The 25,325-nt window shown below is 38.2% G+C and overlaps 1 protein-coding gene across 2 annotated transcripts in view; it reads left to right on the top strand.

The window, feature by feature from the left end:
- EXO1 (exonuclease 1) overlaps window positions 1-21,873 on the top strand; it is a 37,476-nt gene extending 15,603 nt beyond the window's left edge. Inside the window, exons 10-15 of one of the 2 annotated variants that reach the window (XM_027611253.1) lie at window positions 3,621-3,846; window positions 7,667-7,913; window positions 12,140-12,713; window positions 15,339-15,440; window positions 17,963-18,156; window positions 21,456-21,873. In XM_027611253.1, coding sequence (XP_027467054.1) covers window positions 3,621-3,846; window positions 7,667-7,913; window positions 12,140-12,713; window positions 15,339-15,440; window positions 17,963-18,156; window positions 21,456-21,597 — 1,485 coding nt within the window. In that variant the 3' untranslated portion in view covers window positions 21,598-21,873. The remainder of the gene's footprint in view (window positions 1-3,620; window positions 3,847-7,666; window positions 7,914-12,139; window positions 12,714-15,338; window positions 15,441-17,962; window positions 18,157-21,455) is intronic. The other variant, XM_027611254.1, reaches the window with a different exon arrangement.
- The last annotated feature ends 3,452 nt before the right edge of the window (window positions 21,874-25,325 follow it).

Below are 25,325 nucleotides of genomic sequence, written 5' to 3' on the forward strand. Positions count from 1 at the left end.
TAATAGCAAATACTGGTATTTACTACATCCTAAATGCTATTTTTTTTTTTTTGAAGATTTTATTTATTTGAGAGAGAACATGAGGGGAAGGGGCAGAGGGACAAGCAGACTCCCCACTGACTAGGGAGCCTGACATGGGGCTCAGTCCCAGGACCTGAGATCATGACCTGGGTCCAAGTCAGACATTCAACTGACTGAGTCATCCAGGCACCTCCATTCTAAATGCTATTCTAAGCACCTTACACATAGTAACTCATTTACTCTTCAACAAGCCTGTGAGGTCAATACTGTTATTCCCATTTTACAGATGAGGAAATGAGAGGGAGGTTAAGTAACTTGCCCAGAACACACTTAATAAAAAGGGGAGCTCTGATCCCAGGTCAAGCTCTCTCTGTCTCCTTTAGAGAAACTGAAGTGTCCTGGGTTTGCAAAGATCAGTGGGGAGTTTAAAGATGAGATAGAGGAGTGATGCCAGGCTGAAGCAAACAACGTGTGTGGAGTAATGAGTAGTTAATTATGGCTGGCCCAAGACTGTCCTCGTGTTCACTATGTGAAGGAAGCAGAGCTCCTTGAGAAAGAAGACGAGGTGAGCCTGGAGAAGCTGGCCGGTGAGAAACCAGGACCGGTTGAGCGTTGAAATCATCACTGTCAGCTGAAACAAACCAAGCTGCTAAGAGAACACAAATCCCTAACGATACTCGGAAAGAACCTTATGTGCATCAATTCAAATCACGTAGACCTTACACTCAGGTTTCTCTTTCCCCTTTTTTCTCTTTTTAGAACTTTTCTGAATTAGATGTTAGATTTCCTAGTCTTCGACTTTTTCTGTCTTAATCATGTCTTTGTCTTGTGTTTTCTCTGGGAAATGTTTGTCTTCTGACTTTGTACTATCCAGTATAGTAGCCAGTAGCTACATATGGCTATTTAAATTAATTCACATTGAATAATATTTAAATTTCAGTTCTTCAGTTGCATTGGCCACCTTGCAAGTACTTAGTGGCTAGTGGCTATCCATATTGGACTGTACAGAACATTTCTGTCATTGCTGAAAATTCTGTTGAATTTTTTTCTACAGTCATTTTCTTTTCTAAGGGTGCTTTCTTTAATTGTACTTTTTTAAAGATTCTGTGTCAGGGGTGCCTGGGTGGCTCAGTCAGTTAAGTGTCTGCCTTTGGCTCAGGTCATGATCCCGGGGTCCTGGGATCGAGCCCTGTGTCGGGCTCCCCATTCAGCAGGGGGTCTGCTTCTCTCTCTCCCCCTCTGCCACTCCCCCTGCTTGTGCTCCCTCTCTGTCAAATAAATAAAATCTTTAAAAAAAAAAAAAGATTCTTTGTCATGGATCTCTCTGAGAATATCAGTTATAATTTCTTGCACATTTTCTCCCAATTTCTGCATTCTGTGTTTGCTCTGAATTGTTTTTTTTTTTTTTTTTTCTATTTGTTTTGGCCTTTTCTCTTCCATGGTGGAGACTTTCTTCAAACATCTGAAGCTTCTTGTCTATTTGTTCTTATATGAGAGAGGCACCGTGCAGCTGGAGAAGATTTGTGAACAATTGGGGCTTATAATCTTGGGCTTTACTCTTGGGTGATCTGGTTGCTAACAAGCTGGCTTGATTTTGTTTTCTCTGCATGGTTCCATTTTTCCAGAAAGGGATCCTCCAGTTTTGACTTAGCACATGTATACGTGGCAGTTTGCATTTTGAGAGCAGGTTAGGGAAAGCGAGTTGGGGTGGGCCTTTCATTTGACCTCTGTCTTCAGGCAAATGGATTTCCCCATCTTCTGAACTGCCTACTCCTGGGTTTCAACTGAACAGTTGCTCTGGTTCTGAAGGCAGGTAGGTGTGAGTTGACTGTATGGTCGGATGGAAGATGAGGGCCCAGGGATCAAATAGCCTCAACTTAGCCCTTCCCCATGTGGGGCACGCATGGTACCTGGTGCCTTAAATCCCTGAGCTCTTCTCACGTTTGTGTAGGAGAAATTGACTTCCCTTTGGGATTCTTTTCTGCAGACACTTGGGCTTGGTCTAAGTTCTTAAAATTTCTCTATCTGTACTCTGTCTTCACTATGGTTTGAGCCATACAGATATCTCCTAATTTTACTGCAGATGGAATTTGATTATTGTTTTTGGGAGATAGTAATCGAAGGGGACTAAAAAGTGTTTACTCTGCAATCTTCTTTACACATTTGAATTATTGCTATTATTATAATTTCGTCAGGAATGGTTCTTAAGTTATTCCTTTGTCTCAGAAACTAAAATAGTTGGTTGTGTTGAATGTGTCCAGACATTAACGAGAATGTTATGGTTCACTAAGATGGCCATCCTTTTACAGAGAAATTTCTGTAGGAACCATTAATTGTACCAAACTAATTCTTTTTGTTTATCTAAAATTTAGTCTTCCCAGGCTGGTTTTCTCTTTGCCTGTTTCTCTTTTTTCAGTAAAGCCATCAATGGGATCTAATGCCATGAGCTATTATGCTTAAGCTGTTTTTTATAACCATTCACTCAATTATTCCAAATAACCGTCTTTGTTAATTCTCAAGGTGTATCCTGAATAATGTCACCTTGTTTTATTTATTTTTATCCTTTAAGTGAGAGGCTTCGATTAGATTCCAAGTTTAGGTGGGATTTTTGTCGAGTGGAATTCATGCCCTAAGTACCAACATTGTTTATGTCTTTGTTAATTTTTATCTTTGCCTCTCTGCTCTATTAGAATATCATTGATATCCTCTTAATAGAGCATTATCATCCAAAATATGTTGTAATTGTGAATAAGTTATATTAGCATTAAGAATGACTGCTTTACCAACACTTACTGGCAATAACTCTTTTATGCAAGATTCAGTGTAGACCCAAGTAGCTTTCTGTCTATACTGTCCACTAAAGATGGCACTAAGTATGGGTCAAATAGAAACTAGAGTTTTAAATTAGATCGTTTTGGGGGTGTAAGTGGCTCAGTGGGTTAAGCGTCTGCCTTTGGCTCAGGTCATGATCTTAGGGTCCCGGGATCGAGCCCCGCATCAGGCTCTCTGCTCAGCGGTGAGCGAGTCTGCTTCTCCCTCTCCCTCTCCCTCTCCCTCAGATAAATAATCTTTTAAAAAAAGAAAAAGAAATTAGATCGTTTTGGTTTAAATTCAACCAGGTTTTAGAGATGGGATGGTTGCTTACTTTAAATATACAGTTTTATGGTCTTGACTCTCAGGTGCTTTGTAACTAGGGTAAGTGACTGTTTAGAGGCTTATTGCCAGATCATTATTAAACTAATTGGTATTGTGTTTTGAAATAATACTCAAATTTTAAAAGTACTTGTTCTGGCCACATTTCTTCAAGTATATTTTAATTTCTTGCACTGTTCATCTTAAGGAGATTCACTTTTTATTTCTTAGAAATGAGCTTACAAGTCACTTGACTTTCATTAGAAGAGAAACAGACCCAGGAGTATAAGACACATTTAATGGAAAAGTGTAGTACCATCAAAGTAGAAAATGTTATTAAAGAACAGATATTTCATCAGAAATTGCTCAAAAGAGTAAATTATTTGCTTATGGTTTATATTGATAGAGAGGGAAATATTTGGCTATTTTCCTTCTTCAGGTCATCCTTTTCGATTTTACTATTTTAGCCTGCCCAATCAAGAAGTCAGAGTTGGAATGACAAAACATGTCAGAAGTCATCTAATGTTAATAGCATTTGGCATAGGAATTATTGCCCTAGACTTGAGCTGGATGTTGTTTCAAATGCTACAAGATTGAAGGAAAATCCAAGTACTTTGGGCATTGAACAAGTGATCAGTATTAAAGGGTTAAATCTTCCAAGGAAGTCATCCATTGTGAAAAGACCAAGAAATGGTATGTATTTTTGCCTGCAGTATATATTGTGAAATATTAGTGAGTGTTGATCACATTTAAGAAATCTTTGCCAAACCCAAGGTCACTAAAATTTTCTGCTTTTTTTTTTTTTCTAGAACTTTAGTAGTTTTAGCTCTTAGATTTAGGCCTTTGATCCATTTTGGATTAATTTTTTCATATGGTGTGAGGTAAGGATCAAGCTTCACCTTTTTTATATATGGCAGTCCACTTGCTCCACCATTTGTTAAAAGATTGTCCTCTCCCCATTGAATTGCCTTGGCACATTTGGTGACAATCAGTTGACCTTGACCATATATGTGTGAGTCTGCTTTGGACTCTATCTTTCTGTATCATGGGTCTCTTTCGCTATCTTTATGCCAGAACATTATCTTAATTATTGTAGGTTTCTGTAAATCTTGGAATTAAGTAATATAAGTCTAAGTCTATTCTAAGTTTGTTCTTTTTTTGCAAAGCTGTTTTGGCTACTCTGTTTTTCACAATTCCATACAGATTTTAGAATCAACTTGTCAATTTAAAAAAAAATAAAGCCTGCTGAGATGGTGATTGGAATTTAGTTGACTCCATAGATCAGTTTGGGGAGAATTGACTTCTTACCAAGATTGGGTTTTCTGATGTATTTATTTAAGTCTTCTTTCATTTAGTGTCCAGCAGTGCTGTGTGGTTTTTAGTGTCTTGCACACATGTATTGTCAAATTTATCTCTGTTTCAGATTTTTCATGCTACTACAAATGATATTTTAAATTTTGATTTCTAATTGTTTATTGCTAGAAATCCAGTTGACTCTTGAACCAACAAGGGTTTGAACTGCACAGGTCCTCTTATATGTGGAATTTTTTTCATAAATACAATGCAGTAAATGTATTTTCTCTTTATGATTTTCTTAATATTTTCTTTTCTCCAAATCACTTTATTACAAGAATACAGTGTATGACACATATAGCATACAAAGTATGTGTTAATTGGCTGTCTCTGTTGTAAGTCTTTTGGTCAGCAGTCGGCCATTAGTAGTTAAGTTTTCAGAGAGTCAGTAGTTAGATACAGATTTCTGACTCTGGAGGGGGTCAGCCCTTAACTCCTGTTGTTCAAGGGTCAACTGTAGGATTGAGTTTTGTATTTCAGTGTCCTGTTTGTACCACAAATCCGCATATTAGTTCATAGTGTCTCTTTCATAGACTCCACAGGATTCTGCAGAGACAGTCAAGTCACCTGCAGATAAAGACAGTTGTGCTTCTCCTTGTCCAATCTGGATGCTGTTTATTTGTTTGTTTTTTATTTGTTCATTTTTTTCCCTTCCTCCTTTTATGTCTTTTTCTTGTCTTCTGGAACCTCCAGTATAATGTTGAACAGAAGTGCTGAGAGTGGAATACTAAGTATTAGGGAGAGCTGTTTTATTTTTATCATAGAATGTGTAGAAGTAGAAAGACTAATTGTAATCTGGTCCTTCTCTCTCTCCTTTCCTTCAGACATGAATGAATGAAAGTCTAACAACAAACAAAACAAGCCCTTTGCAAACCTTTTAGCTCATGCTTTTGCTTTTCAAATTTAGGTATAGATTATTCATGTTTTGTCAAAAGGTATTCCTTATGAGCATAAATCTTTCCCTGATAATATCTCTGGACCTTTGTTTCCTCTTCTGAAATGGGAACTACTGCCTATTCACAAATGTTTGTGTATGTTATGTACTGTAACGTATAAAAGCCCCTTGTCCATGGCAAGTACACTGCATGTTCGTTCCTTCCCTTCTGTTCCCATGAGGATAAGCTGTTCATTTTATGTAGAGAACTCATTATCTCTAAGTTCTTTATGTCACAGTCTGCTTTGTTATAACTGCCACTTGTCAATGGATTTTGTGCCCTGGACTCACACAAACATAAAATAAAACAGTAAAATTTTTTCCCTCTTTTAGCTGACAGGCCTTTCATGCGTTTAGAGACAACCATTGTGACTCTCCTAAATTTCTTTTCCAAGCTAAAAGTTGCTTACCTACCCAGTTTGTGCTTTGGATACAATACAGGTTTTAATAATTGTGTGACTGTTATGGTGAGTGGTTGTTGAAGTGCAGTCTTCTTACCACAGAGCACAATAAATGTTTAGAATTGTGTCAGTATTTTCAGCCTTCACCCAGAGACTATGCTTGTATTATTGCAAACTAAGATAGATTTTGTTAACATTCCTGTCATTTTACTGGCACTTACTGAGTTTATAATCAAAATCCACTAGTTGTTGTTAAGGCAGATATAGTTATACTTTTAAACTTAAATCTGGATTAAATTATCTCTACTGATGCAATCAATTCGTTAAAATCGATTTTTCTGCCTTTCCTGAAAAATCTTTGTGTTATCTACTAATAGATGGGTATTATCTGTGTCACCTGGAAATGAGAGAAGTATGGCTCCCAGTGTCTCAAAGTTTTGAATAAAATGTGTTTGCTTACATAATGTTTAACGTACTGACGTCGAGAGCACTTACACTAGATTCCAGACCGTTCGGACTGCTAGTCACCTGCGGTCTTTCTGGGCACTTCAATTTGCTGTAATTCCACATAACTCATATCCAGTTATTTTGCTCTGCCTTGTCCACTAGGATAATATGAGAGACACTGAAGTGTCCTGCTTAGCATCTAAACCCATGGAATTCCCCCCAAAAGCTAGTCGAATAGCCTTATCACAGTAGGAAAATGCGGTTAGCTTGGCATGGCTGCTGCTTGGAGAAACCTTGCTGAGGATCCTACAATGTTTGTGTTTACTTCTTCCCTCTTCCCTCTTCCCTAAGGGCTCACAAGTCTCTGCTTATAAACAAATTAAGGCTTTTATAAACAAAGTCAAATTTACAGATCTGTAGCTTCTTAAAAATCTGTGTATTTGGGCACCTGGGTGGCTCAGTTGGTTAAGTGACTGCCTTCGGCTCAGATCATGATCCTGGAGTCCCAGGATTGAGTCCCACTTGGGGCTCCCTGCTCAGCAGGGAGTCTGCTTCTCCCTCTGACCCTCCCCCCTCTCATGCTCTCTGTCTCTCTATCTCATTCTCTCTCAGATAAATAAAATCTTTTAAAATAAAAATCTGTGTATTTTTAAATTTGAGGTATCCTCTTCTGGTCTCTAGTATTTGGTACCCCCAACCATTTTACTGATCTCCTAGGGTAGTGAGCACTCTCTGTTCAGGCTGAGAATTAGTTGTAGTTGGACTGATTTCAAGCACCTGCCCACTATCTCTATGTTGTTGTCTATGTCGGGCATCAACTGACTGTATTGTTTAATCTTATGATTTATTCTGCCATAGAATACATTGGTCACACAGGTTTCTCAGGCCCCATGGCTAGGTAATGAGGATCAGAACTAGAGCACAGGTTACTTCACTACGTGACAATCCCATATACTTCAAAGGTGGTAATGTATCAGTGGTGGTTATAAGTGGCTGCTGGTTTTATTGGAACATTTTAAAAATCAAATAGGAAATCGTACATTGACGTGTAAATTGCCTTAATTTTTTTTATTCAAAATCAAGCCTTTAGTATCAGAAGTAAATAGCCTTACAGAATTGATTGTATCCTGAAATTTTGGTTTCGGTAATTTCACTTTAAATCATACAAATAATTGACATTACAACTTAACTAATTTGTGAAATTGTAAAACACAGCTAAGGGAATTTTATTTCTTTTGAGTCATTCTTGTATCTCCTTTTGTGATGCATCATTAAAGAAATAAGACTTCCTCCTTAGGACAGCGAGATGTGGACTGTAACAGTAAGGGTGAGTCTCCACACGGAACAAAGATTTACAGACCATTTTGTTTTTATTTAGAAGAGCTGTCAGAAGACGACCTGTTGAGTCAGTATTCCCTTGCATTTACAAAGAAGACCAAGAGAAATGACTGTGAAGGTCCTAAATCCTTGAACTCCTCTGAAATGCTCATGCCTGACGTGGCGGGTGGAAGTACTGTTAGAAAAAATGGGAGCACAACACTTATGAGGAGAAATAAATTTGCAACGTTTTTACAGAGGAAAAATGAAGACAGCGGTGCAGTTGTGGTACCAGGGACCAGAAGCAGGTACAGTTCATCTACACAATGTTGTGTGTCTGTTGTATCACCTACTCCATCGGTCCTTAGTCCAGTTGTCCTACGTAAACACTGAATCCGGGTTGTCAGTGTGGAGCCCGGCTTCGTCCATGTACTGTTTGTGTTATGTGTCATCTGAGTCCCAACGTAAATGCACATCCGTTCTCTTGAACATCTCTTCATACTAAAGCAAAATAAGAATTGTAGACTTATATTTTGCATTAGAAAAATTGTGTTGTTTTGGAGGGTCCCTTGCTTATTTCTACTGTTTTTTTTTTTTAAGAACTACAATTTTGCAGAGTAGGGTTTTTTTGTTGTTGTTGTTTTTAAGATTGACTTATTTGAGAGAGAGAGAGAACATGAGCAGGGAGGAGGACAGAGAGAGAATCCCAAGCAGACTCCCTGCTGAGCACGGAGCCTGAGATTATGACCTGAGCATCAAGAGTCAGATGCTCAGTCAACTGAGCCACCCAGGCACCCCAACAGAGTAATTTTAGAAATATATTTAAATACAGAGTTCTAATATTAATTGAGAACCTAATACTATAGTAGACATTGGGTTACAAAAATGAGAGACATAGTATTTGTTGAGAAGCTTGTAGTGTAGTTACAAAAATAGATCCATAAAGAAAATCTGTACAGTGTGGCAGGTATAACAAAAGTATGCCTACGGTGTTCTGGGGGCATTAAAGGGACATCTGCTGAGTGGGTGGTTGGAAAGAGTCAGAGAGAAGGGACAGGTATCAGGTACCATTACAAAGGATGGAGCCTCTACCTTCCCTGTGGGCAGAGATGGAGCATGGGGGCAGCTACTTGCTGTCAGCCGCTCCTGCTACTACTCCTGCCAAAATGTAAGTCTGCAAAAGGACACTGACGGAGCAGAAATAGACAGGAGGCCAGTTCATGGAAGGTTTGTAAGCCAGGCTAAGGAACTTCTCTAGACTTTAGAGGTGATAGGAGCTATTTGGTGGATTTTAATCAGGGAAGGGGTATGATTTGATTCCTGCTTTTGATAGACTGTTCCAAGTGTGCTGTGAAGGATGGATTCTAGAAGGCCAAAAGTGGAACAGAAAGATGGGTTAGGCTGTTCTATAGTCCCTGTGAGTGATGATGAGGTTTTGGAGTCAGTATAACGTAGGGGTCAGGAACTGAGAGCCTGGGATTGGACCACCTGGATTTGAGTCCTGTTCTGTTCGCTCATGAGATGTTTGACTCAGGCAGATTAAATTCTGGGTGCTTCTGTTTCCTCTTTAATGGGGCCAACAGTTATGACAAGCTCAGGGCCATTGTGAGGATCACATTATGACTGTACACAAAGGTGCCTAAAGCGGTACCTGATGGATGGTAAATACACGGTGACTAGCTCTTACTTTATGGTCTGGATGGTGGTACCACACCGAGCGGCAGGAAGTTAGAGTGTCAGAAGTTACCTAGGCATGACCTAGTAGCCCAAAGAGAACACCGATCAGCCCCCACATTCCTCTGGAAGACTTAGAACAGATGTGTTCTTCAAGTTTAATCCACCAGGCCGTGGCCAGTCTGTCTAACCATGACGGTGGGAGACGGGCATGAAGGAACCAACCGCTGGTCATCCCTGAACCTTGCCGTAGGCGGCGTTCCAGACCCTTCTCCCATCGGGCCTTCCTAAGGAAAACAATCACATCCCGATTAAATGACCATTCTGATTCTGCCTGTACTAGTCCCTCTCATGGAAGGTGCTTGTTACTAGTGGAATGATGAACAAGGAGGCTGCAGACAATGGAGAAGACATGATACATGCCAGTTACTACATTCTAGAAAGTTGACTTTCCTCTCTTGTAGAAATCCTTGGAACTTGTGTTTCATTTTTCCACGTGGATGAGAATAAAATTTCCCTTTTCTGTCCCTCGATGTCCAGCTCTTCTCTGAGGACAGCTGATGAGGGCCATGTTTGCTGATGTCCACAGCACTGGCCTGGTCACCACCCAAGTTTAATGAGATACCCGTTCAAAGTTGCACATCTCCACTCTAGTTTAGGCAGATGTGTCACTGATAAATTGTTAAGGGATCCTTGGAGAAATGCATTTTTTTTCCTCCATCAGTTTCCTGTGAAATAATAATTGTAAGTCCTTGATGTAGGATTTTCTGACCTGGGTGGTATAGCAACATCCAATAACTAGATATGATTAAATTAGTTTTCTTAGCTAATTTTTGAAGTTGTTTAATATACTCTATTCCTCACAGCAAAATTATGAGATAGTCAGGGTCGCTGTTTTTTTCTCTATTTTGGGTTAAGACACTGAAGTTCTGAGAGGTTAAACAACTTTCCCCGGGTGGTGTAGTTAGTACCATCGACACAGAGGTTCCTAGTCCTCATCAGTGCGGTGGGTTGAAAGGAGCAAACAGTCTCATTGGCCTGGATATGAATTCTCACTGTGTCATTGAATTAGTTGAGGGATCTTTCACACACCACTGAATTACCCTGAACCTATTTCTTCATAAAATATGGATGATCAGCTACTGGAAGCTGTTCTGGAGACGAGCAGAAGTAGATCAAGCATCTGACACAGTGCCCAGTCACTAATGTATATGCAAGAATTTATTATCACCCCCCCATAATGTGATTTATATTTAATGTAATATCACCCGCTACATTAATGTAATGCAACACAAGCTATTAAATATGCCAAAGGTTGTCTCCATCCCATCTGCTTTTTTGGAAGTCTGCTTTAACTCTCCTTTATTACATAGATACTTATCCTAGAAACATTCCAGTTTATCTTTTGAGACCTAGAAATAGAAATTATCAATTAAGCAACACTGTAGGCTAATTGGGAAGAAGTAGCCCTGATCTGGGAGGGTGTTCTGGGTTTTAATTCTGCTTTCTAGCTGATTAATTTTATAACCTTGGGCACTGTCACTATTAACTTCTCTTACCCGTGAAATCCTACCTGGAAGACTATTTGGATATCATAGGGGTTCTTATTTACTTAAAAATGAATGATGTGATCAGACCTGGGAGCTCCTGTTTTGTGCTTAGTGAATAGCCTAGTAAGACCTGTCCTTCCATGGACTGCTTCCTTCCTGCCCTGTATCCACACCTCAGCCGGGGATTTGATAAAGGACAGAGGGGATTTTTACCCTCCAGCATGTAGTAAATATTCTGTTTATCATTTTGGATTTGAACTAATGCTTATTAAGGAGGTAAATTCTCTTTAGGTTTCATATTTATCTGGTCATATACCCTGGGAATTTCCTTTATTTTTTTTTCCTAAAGGTTTTATTTATTTGTCAGAAAGAGAGAGCTCAAGCAGGGGGAGTGGCAGGCAGAGGGAGAAGCAGGCTCCCTTCTGAGCAAGGAGCCCAATGCGGGACTCAAACCCAGGACCCAGGGATCATGACCTGAGCTGAAGGCAGACACTTAACCGACTGAACCACCCAGGTGTCCCTGACAATTTCCTTTTTAACCTCAAAATTCTCTGAGTACATCTTCTTCGTAATGATACCGATCTTTCTTTTGTATTGGAGTGTTTATAAGTGACTTTTTAAAGATGCCACACTAAGTAATACCTCTTATTAATACAGAATCTTATGATAGATATGAAAGTCATAACCTCAATACTTCAAATAGTGTAAAAGTTTATAAGGTATTTATTTTAAAAGCCGGTAGAGTACGTACCTCTACAAGTTCCCAGATGATTTGCTACTAGGAAATAAGCTAAGATAAAGAGTAAGTGGCTAATTTCTTTTATTTTGCTTTTACAAAATAAGAGACAGTAGTTGTAAATTGTCCCCTCTGTTGCATATTTCCGTAACTCTTCAAATATTTGACTGTCAGCCATGTGTTAGCCACTAGTGTAGGTGCTGTGGATGGTACCCGTCCTCGGGGAGCTTCTAGTCTGTCTGGGAGTTTATTAAATAAAGGTTAGAGGGGAAAGACCTATGTGACGATTAGGTGTAGATAAAATATGCAAGTTCCAAGTAATGTATGTAGAGAGGACTGCTTTTAGGAAATCCTATCTACAAATTCACTGTATAAATAAATTTCTAAATGTGTCAATGTTGGTATAACCAAAATTTAAGCTTTCAAAATATTTTATCTTTATTTACGAAATTATGTATTCATGAGATTTTTCTGGAAGAATCTAGACCATTTTTCATTTCCTGAATCTTAACCACCTTTGTGGCAAAACTCTAGAATATTTATAGGTTCTTTCTGTTGTTTTTTTTTCTGGCAGGTTTTTTTGCAGTGCTCTGGATTCTAACGACTGTGTATCAGGGGAAGCAAGCAGCCAGCCCCTAGAGGAAGGTGCTGTCACGCAGAAAGAGACCAGTCTAAGTGAGTCAGATTGCATAGATGGCCAGAAGCCGGCTGGGTCGGACGTAGCTCGTAGCTCAGGTGATCTGACTTTAGGTGATGGAGCCGTGATGACTGACAGTGAGTCTCAGTCTTCTGAGACCAGCAGGTTCACCAGGACCATTTCACCACCCACTCTGGGCACACTCAGAAATTGTTTTAGTTGGTCTGGGAGTCTTGGAGACTTTTCAGGAACTCCAAGCCCTTCGCCACGCTCTTCTCCACACACAGCGTTGCAGCAGTTCCGGAGACGGACTGACCCCCCTGCGGCCCCGCCTGGCCGGAGGGAAGTGTCCCATGTGTCTCAGTTAAAGAGCGATGGGTCAGGTGATGAAGCGCCTCCCTTACAGCCAGCAGGGTGCTCTCCACAGTCTCAGGAAAGCGCAGAATTATCGCCACACAATTTGAATGCATCAAAACTTTCTCAGCCTTCTAGTAAGGATTCGGATTCAGAGGTAAGTCACATTATGAAGCCTTTGTTTTCAAATCCATGTGGAAGAGGAAATAGGATGTTAAGCAGATAATTGGGGAAATGTTGCCCACGTTTTGGAAATAATTGGCGGTCTTAATTTTTTATTCTAGATCTTACTTGTAGAAAGTTAACATTCTATCCATCTTAAGGACTTCTCCGAATGTTCATATTTTAAACTCTTGCACATTCAATCTAACCCTGTATTTCCTAAGTCACTATGTGCTCCATCGATAGGTATCTCAAGTTGTGCGCAGTTAAGACGTAAGCAGAATGATACATTATAATAAATTTAGTATTTATTTCCTTAATATACTCTTGAATTCAGATAACATTTGAAACCTTATAAGGAAATGGCCTTATTAATTTGCTGGTGTTCATCTTAAGCTTTAGTACTTAAAAATATGTTTTCATTTATTCCTCTTATTCTTGCTACGCTTCCCCTTCTAACAAAACAAAATAGTAGTACATGTGACTTTGTTACTCTGTTTTAAGTTAATAAAAGCATCCTAACCATTTTTTTCCTTATTTATAAAATACCTTTTAGTCTGATCTAAATCAAAACTTCAAATAAGTACTGCTCATAAGTTCCAGTGATGGTTCTATTTTAAAATGGCACGGTAGCTTCCTTTACATCTGAGTCACCTCAGACTTGCCAGTATAACATACTTCATTTTATCTTCACCAACTCCAATTATGAAGTTGTAAGAACAATTATAGCCATGGTACTATTTGACAGAATTTTGATAATCCCGAACATTGAAGAGTAATAAATCAGAATAGCTTATATTTATCAAAAGGAAAATACTTTATTCAGGTTCCCAAAGGAAACATGAATTGTACTGGACTCAAACTGAAGAGAAAAACTAACCTAAAATGTCAGAACAAATTGTTTTCACTTGGAGAAAGCTGAAATCAGTTGATATATTGAATCCAAAATCTGTTCCATGTGGTGTTTGAGTTTTTTGAAGAGTGGGGGCAGCCTTTGAGACTTGGGCTTTTCTTTCTCCTTTCACTTGCTTTGGCTTCAGTTCATCCATACTGGTCCGGAACCCCCTGTTTCTTTTAATATAAGCCCCCATTTTAATACCATCATTTTCATTTTGTGCTTCACACTGCATTTGCTCTTGGCCCCATGCAGGTGCCGCCACAGCTGCTTTGTCTTGAACATCTTTCATAAAAACATCACCACCAGTTTATGAGAATACTCTCAGTTCTGCTGAGCTCTTTCAGGATATTCTTTTTCCTTTTTCCAGCAGGCTTTTCCTGTCTCACTTTGTAAGCTTTTAGCCATGTGTTGCTGAGAAGCCTTCCTAACTCACAGGCTGTGGATTGGGCATGCTGATGGAACTTTCCACATTTCTGAATTCTGGATAACCATTTTTTGTATCTCTCGCCACCAGATGTAGTAAACTCCTGTTAGGACAAATAAATTGTTAATTCTCAAAGAATCAGAACACTAACAGGTAACATAAAATTATATAATCTTTCTTTGATTCAGAAAATGTTTCAGAAAGCCACAATACTATTGGGCTTCATTTTTAACATTAGTTTTTACCGGATGGCTCTGTGAAGAAAATATTTCTCTAGTGGAGCCTTCCATTGGTAGTTGACTGTGAAAAGCAACAACTATAGATTCTATGTGTATTGAGTTCATTGACCCTATTTGAGGTAAATTAATCTTAGGACCTTACTCATGACCTTTATTTTAAGAAATTTAACATCTGAAACTAACATGTGTCGACTACACTTAAAAAGAAGAAAGAAAAAGAAACAAATGATTCATCCCAGAGTCACCACAACTGTTAGCTATGAGTGAGGAATATTGGAGTTTCTGTGAGTTTACAAGCCAGTTAATGGAGTTTTCACTTCAGGATTATTTTTTTAAGTATATAATACTGTAAAGAATCGCAAGATAAGTTTTTTTAAATCCTCTTGAAGAATGCAGAAATGTAAAGTCTTCTGAATCTTCATTCATTGTCCTTTTTTATGTGACTTTTGTGGGAAGCCAGATTATTCTGTCTATAGAAAAGCTCTACATGATGGGATAGCCAGAGGCGAGATCTCAAAGTCACTGTGAAAAGTAACTGCATTTGACACAGTATTACTCTACTTCTTCAAAGTAGATCCCCCCCCTTTTTTTTCTTTAATGTTGAACACGTTACCCAATTAAAAGATGTGACTATTCTGGTTCAACTTTTTGTAGCTCGTAATTTATGAAAACTATCAGCTGGGCTTGGGTAAACCAGTAACGTTGCGGTAGGAGACTTGTCTTACTTGAGTCAGCATTTTGACAGGCTCCTGAAAGGGTTAGGAAAGCCTTCAAATTTAAACAGATCCTTTATTTTATGCAATTTCCTTTAGCTAAAGCATCTTGCTAGTTTCTTCAGTGAAACTTGGGGAAAACTGGCAAACACCATTTCCACTTCGATTCATTTTCTTTTCATACTTTTGAGTATGTTTCGTGTTTCATACTTTTCCGAGAAATTACATTTTTTATTTATACTGATTTTCTTGTTTCACTTGTTTCGTGTTTTGTTGAATATGGGTTAGTTGTCATAAAGAATCCACAGTCAAAATCTAATTTTTTTTTTAATCTGGGGGAATCTAGGAATCTGACTACAATATGAAGTCACTTGATAATCAAGGTAATCCGAAATCCAAGCTACGTTTATCTCAGTTTTTGAAAAAAGACACACTTCTAAGAAACAAGGTAAAAACAAACAATATTTTTTAATTTCAGAAGCAGTGTATGTTTATTACCAGAAACTGAGGAATATCAACAAAATTAAAAATTAAAGTGCCTATATTTTTATTTATAGGAAAAACACCTACTTTCAGTCCTTTTAGGACCATGTTTGTACCTGATTGTAGGTGGTGAAGTTGTGAAACCCTTATCTTCTCTTGCAGGTCTTTTTTACATGTGCTTCTATGGATTACTTCTAACAACTGAGCAATATGCCATTGTATGAGTTTAGCTAATTCCCTTACATTTGTCATTTACCCTAAACATATTTTACTGTAGTAAATAGTACTGCATTCAAGATCTTGTGGATAAATATCTGCATACCATTTTTGATTGTTTCATAGGGATGAATTCCATGGGCTGGTATTACTGGTCCATATGATTTAAACCTTTGATGTATGTTGCCAAAAGACCTTCTAGAAACTGAATATCCAACAAGCCAGGTTTTTTTTTAATCAGAATATATAAATATTTCCATGACTACATAGTGAAAGCTCACCAGTTAAAGTATATTTTATGTATTTTATTAAATGTTCTTGCCTGCTAATATGAAAATGCTCATTTCTAACTCAAAAATGCACAAGGGATATAAACAGTATAAAAGAAAAAGTAGAAATGGTTGATTAGTATATAAAAACGTGTGTAACCTCATTAGTAGTCAAATAATGCAAATTAAAATAATGAAATGTAATTTCTTACCTCTCAGATTTTCAAAAAATATTTTTAATTTTAATTACTCATTTTTATAAGTGTATAGTGAGAAAATAATCACAAATTAATTGTGTATAAATTGCTCTGCCATTTCAGGAAAGCAATTTGAACGGGTTTAAATAATTCAACCCCATAAGTACATTCTAAAACTCGAGTCTAAGGAAATAAAGAGTTTAAGTACAGGAATACTTATCCTGCATTGGTTACAATAGTGGAAAATTGCAAATAGCCTATCTAAAAATAAAGGAGTGAACTATTAAATACATAATTGGTTTTAGCTCTTAGGTGGTGGGAGTACAGGTGAATTTTTTCTTGTTTTCTCATGTTTTTCCATAGTGAACACATTATTTTTCTAAACAGCATAAAAACTTTTTTAAAATTTCAGTAAATGGTCTGCATATCCATTTGAAAAAAGATCCTCGTCTCATGCTATGCAAATATAAATCCTAAATATATTAAAGATTTAAATGTAGAATATGTAAATATAAGACTCTTTTTAAAATCTTTGTGTGCAAAAGGCTTTTTCAGACCTACACTGCCTTGGAAGGGTGTCCATATTATTTTTGAGTAAAGAGGAAGAACATGAAGCAGTATGTATGGTGTGGTATTTTTGCTTAAATACTCAAAATACTCATGCAAACTGTGTATGTTTATATAATCATAGTAAAAAGTCTGAAAAGATGCCAAAATTATTTGCAGTGACAAATAGGACTGGAGATGTAGAAAGTACTTTCCCAAAAGAAGTTATGTCGACATTAAACCGTCGTCTTCGTCATCTTTATTATTATTATTATTGCTCTCAGAGTTTTTGTCAGGGTTTTAAATGTCACTTCTGTTTTGGCGAAAACTCCCCAGGTGGACTTTCCCTCTTGCTCCCCAATATCCATCTTTATTCAAAATGAAACTCACCTTTTTTGTTGTTGTTGTTATACCTCAAACCAGCTCTTCTCAGAATATTTTTTTTCATCTACCTAACATTATATTATTCTCTTTGTCATTTAATTTCAAAATCTTAGGGTCCTTTTTCTTTTCTTTTCTTTTCTTTTCTTTTTTAAGATGTTATTTGTTGGACAGAGAGAGACACAGCGAGAGAGAGAACACAAGCAGGGGGAGTGGGAGAGGGAGAAGCAGGCTTCCCGCTGAGCAGGGATCCCGAGGTGGGACTCGATCCAGGACCCTGGGATCACGACGTGAGCCGAAGGCAGACGCTTAACGACTGAGCCACCCAGGCAGCCTGGGTCCCTTTTCTTTATAACTGCCAATTCGATCCTTCTTCTGCAGGGGGTAAAGAGAAATAACCCCACATCTGAACCTATCCAAATTCTAATGTTTCTTTCTTTGTCTTGTTTCTCGCTCTCTCCCTTTTCCCCTCACCAACACCCCGTCAAGATATCTTTAATGTGTGAACGTTCCCGTTCTTTATACCTCCTCTGGCAACTTCATCAATTTGAAAGCCTTGTTTTATATGCCGCACTCTTACTGTCATAAAGAACAACAACAAAACATTGATGGCTCCATATTTCCCACAGGATAAAAATCAACCCTTGGATAGAAAGCTAAATGTCAGTAGAGATCTGTTTGAACAACCTATTTAAAACAAAATTCACTTCTACATGTGAAAAGGAAAACTATCCAATCAAAACATACTAAGTGAAAAAAACATTTTTACACTACGTTTATTGGTTACATTTCTATTTTAATGTGCAGAGAGTAGTTCGAAATTAACTAAAGGTCATTGCTTGAACAAAACAGTATTAAAAGGGGCATTTACTCTTCAGGTTCCTGGGCTGTATAAATCTAATTCTGTGGACAATCTTTCTACAACCAAGATCAAGCCTCTAGTTCCTGCCCGAGTCAGTGGGCTCAGCAAGAAGCCATCGAGCATCCAGAAGAGGAATCATCATAATGCTGAGAACAGGCCAGGATTACAGATAAAAATCAATGAGCTCTGGAAAAATTTTGGATTTAAAAAGTGAGTTGCCTTGTTACTTACTCTAAGGATAAATTTTTTTTTTATAATTTCTATCACTTTTCTCCAATTTTTTGTTTTCATAGGAGTCAATTTTGTTTTCCCTTATCCTAAGAGAATTATTTTCGTCTATTCTCTTTAGCTGACTCTTTTTAAGTATATTTAACTTCGATGTCTATACCTTCATTTAGTGAAAAGATGACAAATTAAAAAGCCGCAGTTCTTGGTCTGCCAGGGTCTATTGTTAAGCAAGTGACTTTTTCTGGCCTAAGTGTCTTGGCTTCCTTCCTTACGAGTCTCTCAGGATTGTATTGAAAATAAAGTTGTTTTAGACACGAGGGTGGGAATGTAATGCTCTATCATATTCCTAGATTTAAAGCAATTTGTTCCCCTAAATCATCACATCTGAAATGGGGAAAATCACTGAGCATATGTGATGATTGTGCCAGATTTCTAATGTATGGGACAAACACTGTTGTTTTTTTTTTAAAGATTTTATTTATTTATCTGACAGAGACGGTGAGAGAGGGAACATAAGCAGAGGGAGTGGGGGAGGGAGAATCAGGCTTCCCGCGGAGCAGGGAGCCCGATGCGGGGCTCAATCCCAGGACCCTGGGACCATGACCTGAGCCAAAGGCAGCTGCTTAATGACTGAGCCACACAGGCGCCCCAGAACAAACACTGTTTTAAAAGAGCGGACCCTTGGGCACCTGGGTGGCTCAGTTGGTTAAGCAACTGCCTTAGACTCAGGCCATGATCCTGGAGTCCCAGAATCGAGTCCCACATTGGGCTCCCTGCTTAGCAGGGAGTCTGCTTCTCCCTCTGACCCTCCCCCCTCTTGTGCTCTCTCTCTCTCTCTCTCTCTCTCTCTCTCTCTCTCTCATTCTCTCATTCTCATTCTCTCTCAAATAAATAAATAAAATCTTTGAAAAATAAATAAAAAAGAGCGGACCCTCTGTATATTTACCTTTATGAGCCACACAGTACTTCCTTCCATTAAACTACAAAATTAGTCTCAGAGTACCACGATTTATAATTAATTTATTCCCTTGTTCTTCTCAATAAAGCAAATGTGCTAAGAATAGAGGGAAAGTTACATGGGTGGTGGGATTAAACCTTACTTAATAGAAATGTTGTCACAATCAGATGAGATGATCTGAGCAGAAACACTTTGTAAATAAGTGCTGGACACAATTATTTTTATTTTGCATTGTGTAAAGTCTAGGATTAAACCATATAGCAGCAGTTCTCAAATATCTGCCTTCAGGCACCCTTTACACTTAAAAATTACTGAGGGCCCCAAAATATTTTGGTTTATGTGGGGTTATACCTGTCAATATTTAACTGTCTTAGAAATTAAATAGACATGTTTAAATAACGATGACAAACCCATATTAAAATCAATAGTATATTGCTACAAAAAAATAACTTTTCCAAAACAAAAAAAAAAAAGGTGACAAGAGTGACTTTTTTATACATTTTTGCAAATCTTAACTGGTTTAATAGGACGGAGCTGGATTCTTACATCTGCTTGTGTGTTTGATCTGTTTTGATAGGTTGTTTTGGTTGAAGTATAGGAAGAAAATCTGACTCCACACATATTTGTAGTTGGGAAACATATTTAATAGACTTTTTATTTAGCTGTAAATTTTCTACTTTATTATACCAACATTCAACAAGGGATGGTTTCTTAAAGGTTAGTTACAATATCAGATATGAAACCAAGTCAACTGACTTCTCATATTCTGTGTTTCATTACAGTCTGTCCGTCCGTAGTGCACCTTGAGTGTGTCTTTTACTCCCGCGTGCATTGGTCATCTAGAAAATGTTGATTTGTTGAGTTGTGTTTATCTTCCAAATGTAGACACATTTCATTATACAATATAAAGAAACCGCAGTTTTATCAGAAAGTCTTTAAGTATTGAGAAGCTGTCAGGTGGCCGATACAGGTTATCCAAAATTCTGACTTTCACTTGAAAGCTTGAATTTTATAGTTGGCAACAAATCCTGTTAGTTGTTTCCTTGGGGGTAACAACCGGCTTTCTTTGTTCATTTTATTTGTATTTTATTTTATTTTAAAGATGTTTATTTATTTATTTGAGAGAGAGAAAACACGAGCAGGGTGGGTAGGGGGTAAAAGGAGAAGCAGACCCCCGCCGAGCAGGGAGCCCAATGCAGGACTCGATCCCAGGACCCTGGGATCATAACCTGAGCTGAAGGCAGACACTTAACTGACTGAGCCACCCAGGTGCCCTCTTTGTTCATTTTAGAGAAGCCCTTTGCCAGATAACTAAATTTGAATAACCATGGTGTTGCACATGCTTTTTCACTTGAGATAACCATCATACTTCACTACCAACAGAAATGCCTCATGTTGTATTTCCCATTTTGTCATATAGTACTAAGAAGTTGAGAGGGTTGAGATTTAAATAAAATGAATGATTTTTACTACTTCATCAAGAACGTTCTTAAGTGAGACTAACTTTTTTCTTTTAACTGCAAGTACATGGAGCTGGAGAATACAAGTGCTGCTAGTATTTCTTGTGCAGTTTGGGGCTAGTGTCCTGATTCGTGCTGAGTTGCCAGTCGCTTTGATTCAGCTTTGCTTTTGGATCGTCAGTACAAATGTCAGCACAGTGGAAAGCAGATAAAGTCTAAATATTATTATGAAATAGTATTAATCTTGTAAACCCCCTGAAAGGATCTTGGAAATTTTTAGGGGCCTGTGGGCCATACTTTGAGAACTGCCACTGAAGAGAAGTTGAGGGTACAAAAAGTATGCCTAAATGCCTTTTAGGAAAAAAAAATAGTGCCTTTTAGAAAATAAGACTACTTTGTTGACAGGCGATAGAATTACCTGTGTTATCTTCATAACAGGATGAATTTTTATAGACCTGGAGCTCCCTTCCAGCCAAAAAATAAGTTGGGGGGAGGGAGGAGTATAAGACAGGGCTTAAACCTGGCTCAGGCGTCACTTCGGTTGGTGCTTAGCCAGCCTCGAGAAGCGTGCCAGGGAGAAAGGGACTGAAGTTTCTTTACTGGACTCATTCTGCCTCAGCTAGTACACGTTTAGTAGTGGCCTTGCACCTGCCTCGAAAGGTGATTTAGGAAGCAGAAAGGGGAGCTAAAAAGCAAAACTCAAATTTTATTGCGATACTCAGAGGAGACCTGAACGTGTCATATATTAAATTAGGACAAATTGAAAGGTCTTTTCCTTTTTATATACCTCTCTTCGGTCTAGGTAGACTATTCTCTATAATTAGTACCCTGAAAACACCAATTCATTTTATTATATTTTGCAGAGATTCTGAAAAGCTGCCTTCTTGTAAGAAGCCGGATCCCCTGTCGCCAGTCAAAGATAACATCCAACTAACTCCAGAAGCAGAAGAGGATATATTTAACAAATCTGAATGCCTGCGTGTTCAGAGAGCAATATTCCAATAAATGCAGACAGCTGGGAGGCTATTGCCTGCAAGAGAATATCAATTTGAAGTGCTGTTTGAGAATGCATCAATTACCAGACTGAAAGATTTATTCATAGACATATGCCATTTTTTAAATAGCGTACATTTTGTATATTAACTATGTAATTATTTCTTTTGTTCAGCTTTTTATATTTTCATAAGCTAAGTAGAGAAATCATTTTATTTTTGACAGTTTTTGGAAGTTTTGATGGTTTGGGGCAAGTCCCCTGGAATTGATAAAAACCTACTCTATAAAGATTTCTGTCATGTTGTCAAGTATAAGGATGGTAAATGAAAAGCCACAATTCTGTAATCATTTTTATCCTGGAGGGAATCACTATTTCTCAAGCTTTAAGTGTTACCCCCTGCCCTTTCCTGTCTCTTTCAGGGTTGAATTGAAAACAAAGTTGCTGGCATGGGAGGGATAGCTGGAAGGGTCAAAGATCGCTGCCCACATGGCACAGTGCTCTGTTATCTCTGAAGGTTTGCTTGGGTTATGGATTGACAGTGAAGGAAAACTGCTTTCAGCCTCCTGTGGAAAGAGCTACTTCTATTGTTAATATTCTTAAACTTCAAAATAGCCTGTTTTTCCCACTATGTCTTTTTTAAAGTGTGGACTGAAAATCCCTTAACCTAGGGTCTTAAGTGTGATGCAAGATCCTAAAGCGTCAGGGTTGGTGATGTGTACACTCTGCAAAGACATAGGCAGGGACCTGGAAAGAGAACCAGCCATGCCAGTGAATATTGGGAGGGAGGAATGAGAGGGGTAGGGGAGGGGGGAGGTAAGGAAGGACGGATCTGGCTGGAGACAAAGGTGTTACCTGAGATACAGAGGATAAAGTAAAGGGATCCCAGAGTATTTTAATTTTTAAATAAGACTTGATAGAAGACTCTTGGATAAAGAGAACGGAACAAAAAACAAATTGTAAGAAACAGCATAAAAATTGTAAAAGAAATAAAAACCAACCTGAAAAAGGCCCAAAGAATGCAAGCAAATTCGAGCTCTCTATGAATGTTTCCTGTTCTGGAACAAATTAAGAATGTGACTCCAACAGTGTCTACAAATGCTTATCTCCTCGCCCACTGAAAATGCCACTTAAATGACAGAAAAGGAATAAAACAGCATAAATTCATAAAGGTTAACAGAGGAAGAGACATCAGGCAAGGAAACAGAGGGATAAGTTGTAAGTGATTTAGCAAAAAAATGATCAGTTCTGCAGCGGTAGAAGCCAACAGGAAGGAGACGTTTAGATGGGCTCAGTAAATGGACACACGCAGCTTCCTCTGAAGCCAGGGGCCCAAGCTGAGTCTGAAAATGGAACTAGCTGAAAACCTTCAAAAATCGTACGGGAGGAGGGGAAGATGGCAGCAGGGCCATAGTTTTCCCGTCTCCGAATCCCCACGTAACAGCAACTGGTTAACAAAACCAAAAACCTGTGAACAGCTGTACAAATTTCGGTGACGGTATTCTTAAATCACAAAATATAAGTGGGTGAAGACAAGCCACCAACAGCCACAATTCCACAAGATGGAAAAGCAGAGGAAGGTAATAGGGCATCGACTGGACCTGAGAACAGAACATTAGAATAGCCATTAAAACACACAGCAAGTGGTGTTGGACCTGGGAGAGGCTTTCCCATTCCCATCGTGAGTGAGCACAAGGGGCATCTGAAGGAACTGGCTGGTCTGGTCCATGTGAACTATCGGAACTGATCTGCCGAGTTGGCCAAGGTTCCTGGGATGGGGTCCCCCACAGAAGAGAAACTAGTGCGAGGAAAACCAAAATTGAGCAGGACAGGGACAAGAGAAGCAAAGGAGAAGAGGTTGAAATACAAGTAGAAGGAGGAACAGGTCAGCCAGAAGTCTCAGCAAAATACCGTCTTTGAACACTAGAAACGTTCGGGGCCCCTGGCTGGCCCAGCTGGTTAAACAGCTGTCTCTTGATTTTACCTCAGGTCATGATCTCAAGGTCCTGGGATCGGAGCCCTGCTCAGCAGGGAGTCTGCTTGAGATTATCTCTCCCTCTGACCCTGCCCCCACTCCTCTCTAAATATATAAATAAAATCTTTTTAAAAATTTAATGTTCAAGAAGCTCCCATGAACTATGCTTCCTTCTCAAAGAAAACTAATTTCACTTAAAAAAAAGCTTTTAAATCAATCTCTTAAGATGTTCACTTAAAAAGAGCAGAATAACATCTTTATAGATAGTGAAAATCTACCAAAAAGGCCCACAGAGCAGATGAAAAACAGTCCATTTGAAAATGTGGTAAAAGTTATTAAAATGATACAGAATATGGAGGAAATCTAGAACTGGGAAAACTTAAGGTAAACTCAGAATAAGCATTAAAAATAAACATTTCGGAAGTGAAAGCTAAACCAGAAGGAATACAAGCAAATAAATACTAGAGATAATGCCTTAAAAGATAGGAGGTAAAAAATTAGAACAAAAGAAAAAAAAAGATTAGGAAGTAAGAAATATTGAAGATAGGGACAGACGTTCCATTATATAGATAATAGTCTTTGAAGGGGAAAAGGATCATTTCAGAAAACTTTACTAATTAAAATTTTGAACCTTTTTTTTAAGACCACTTTTCAAAAAAAAAAATACATTTTATTTAGAGAAGAGAAAATGTAAGCATGGGAAGGGGTAGAGGGAGAGAGAGAGAATCTCAAACAAACTCCGCGCTGAGCTCGGAGCCTGACACAGGGCTCACAACCCTGAGAACATGACCTGAGCCGAAATCAAGAGTTGGGACGCTTAGCTGATTGAGCCACCCAGGTGCCCCTCAAAAGTGCACTCTTGTACCCAAGATTATTGATCCAAAACATGCAACACCAAGACTAACATAGTTAATTTAAAAAAGAAATCCTAGGGGTAGGCAAAAACAGCAAGTGACAAGGAAAAATTTAGATGATCATCAGACTTTTCCACAATTATCCTTTGTGCTTGAAGAAAATGGAGTAACATTTTGAACATACTCAAGGGAAAATGCAAGAATTTGGGAAATAGTGTTCCCTTAAACTGTTCTTGAGGAATCTATCAGAAAATGAGCTCCATTAGAAAACCAAAATAACTAGAGAAATAGCACCATAAAGACTAGTGGTGGGCATTAAACATAGTAGCCCTGTACAATTAAAAATTAGTTACAAGACAGTATGGTATAAGATGCCTGTATGTCCAGATGACAGAGTACAACTGAAAAAAGGAAAGCAAATGCAGAAATACTTGGCTTAGCTGGGTGGTAGTCTGATAGTGTTATTTAGACTTGGGCATATTAATGTGGGGTAGAATAAATGGACATTTATGGGATATTTTAATTCATTCCCAGTTTTCTTGAGAACCAGGATTCTTGATGTGGGAAAGAGGAAGTGCAGATGTGGGTTATTTTTTTTTAATCCCTGTAGTTATGAATTTGAATTGGAAGTAGTGGGAGAAACTTAAGAATATATAAAATATGTATATGTGTGTATATATATATATATATATACACTCCTTATACATATATGCTAGATGTATACACACTGAAGAGACATAGAAAAAATCCAGTACCAATAAGCATTACTGAGTTTATAGTCTTAAAATACCATTTTTTAATCAAAGGAAACCAGAGCATCTTGGCAAAAAAAAAATAGTCTGGCAGGAAATACAGCAGAAAAGCCTGGAATATCTTATTAGAACAGAAGTTATCACGGGCTACTGTGTAATTT

This window comes from Zalophus californianus, chromosome 10 (genome assembly GCF_009762305.2).
Source record: "Zalophus californianus isolate mZalCal1 chromosome 10, mZalCal1.pri.v2, whole genome shotgun sequence".
Taxonomy (NCBI): domain Eukaryota; kingdom Metazoa; phylum Chordata; class Mammalia; order Carnivora; family Otariidae; genus Zalophus; species Zalophus californianus.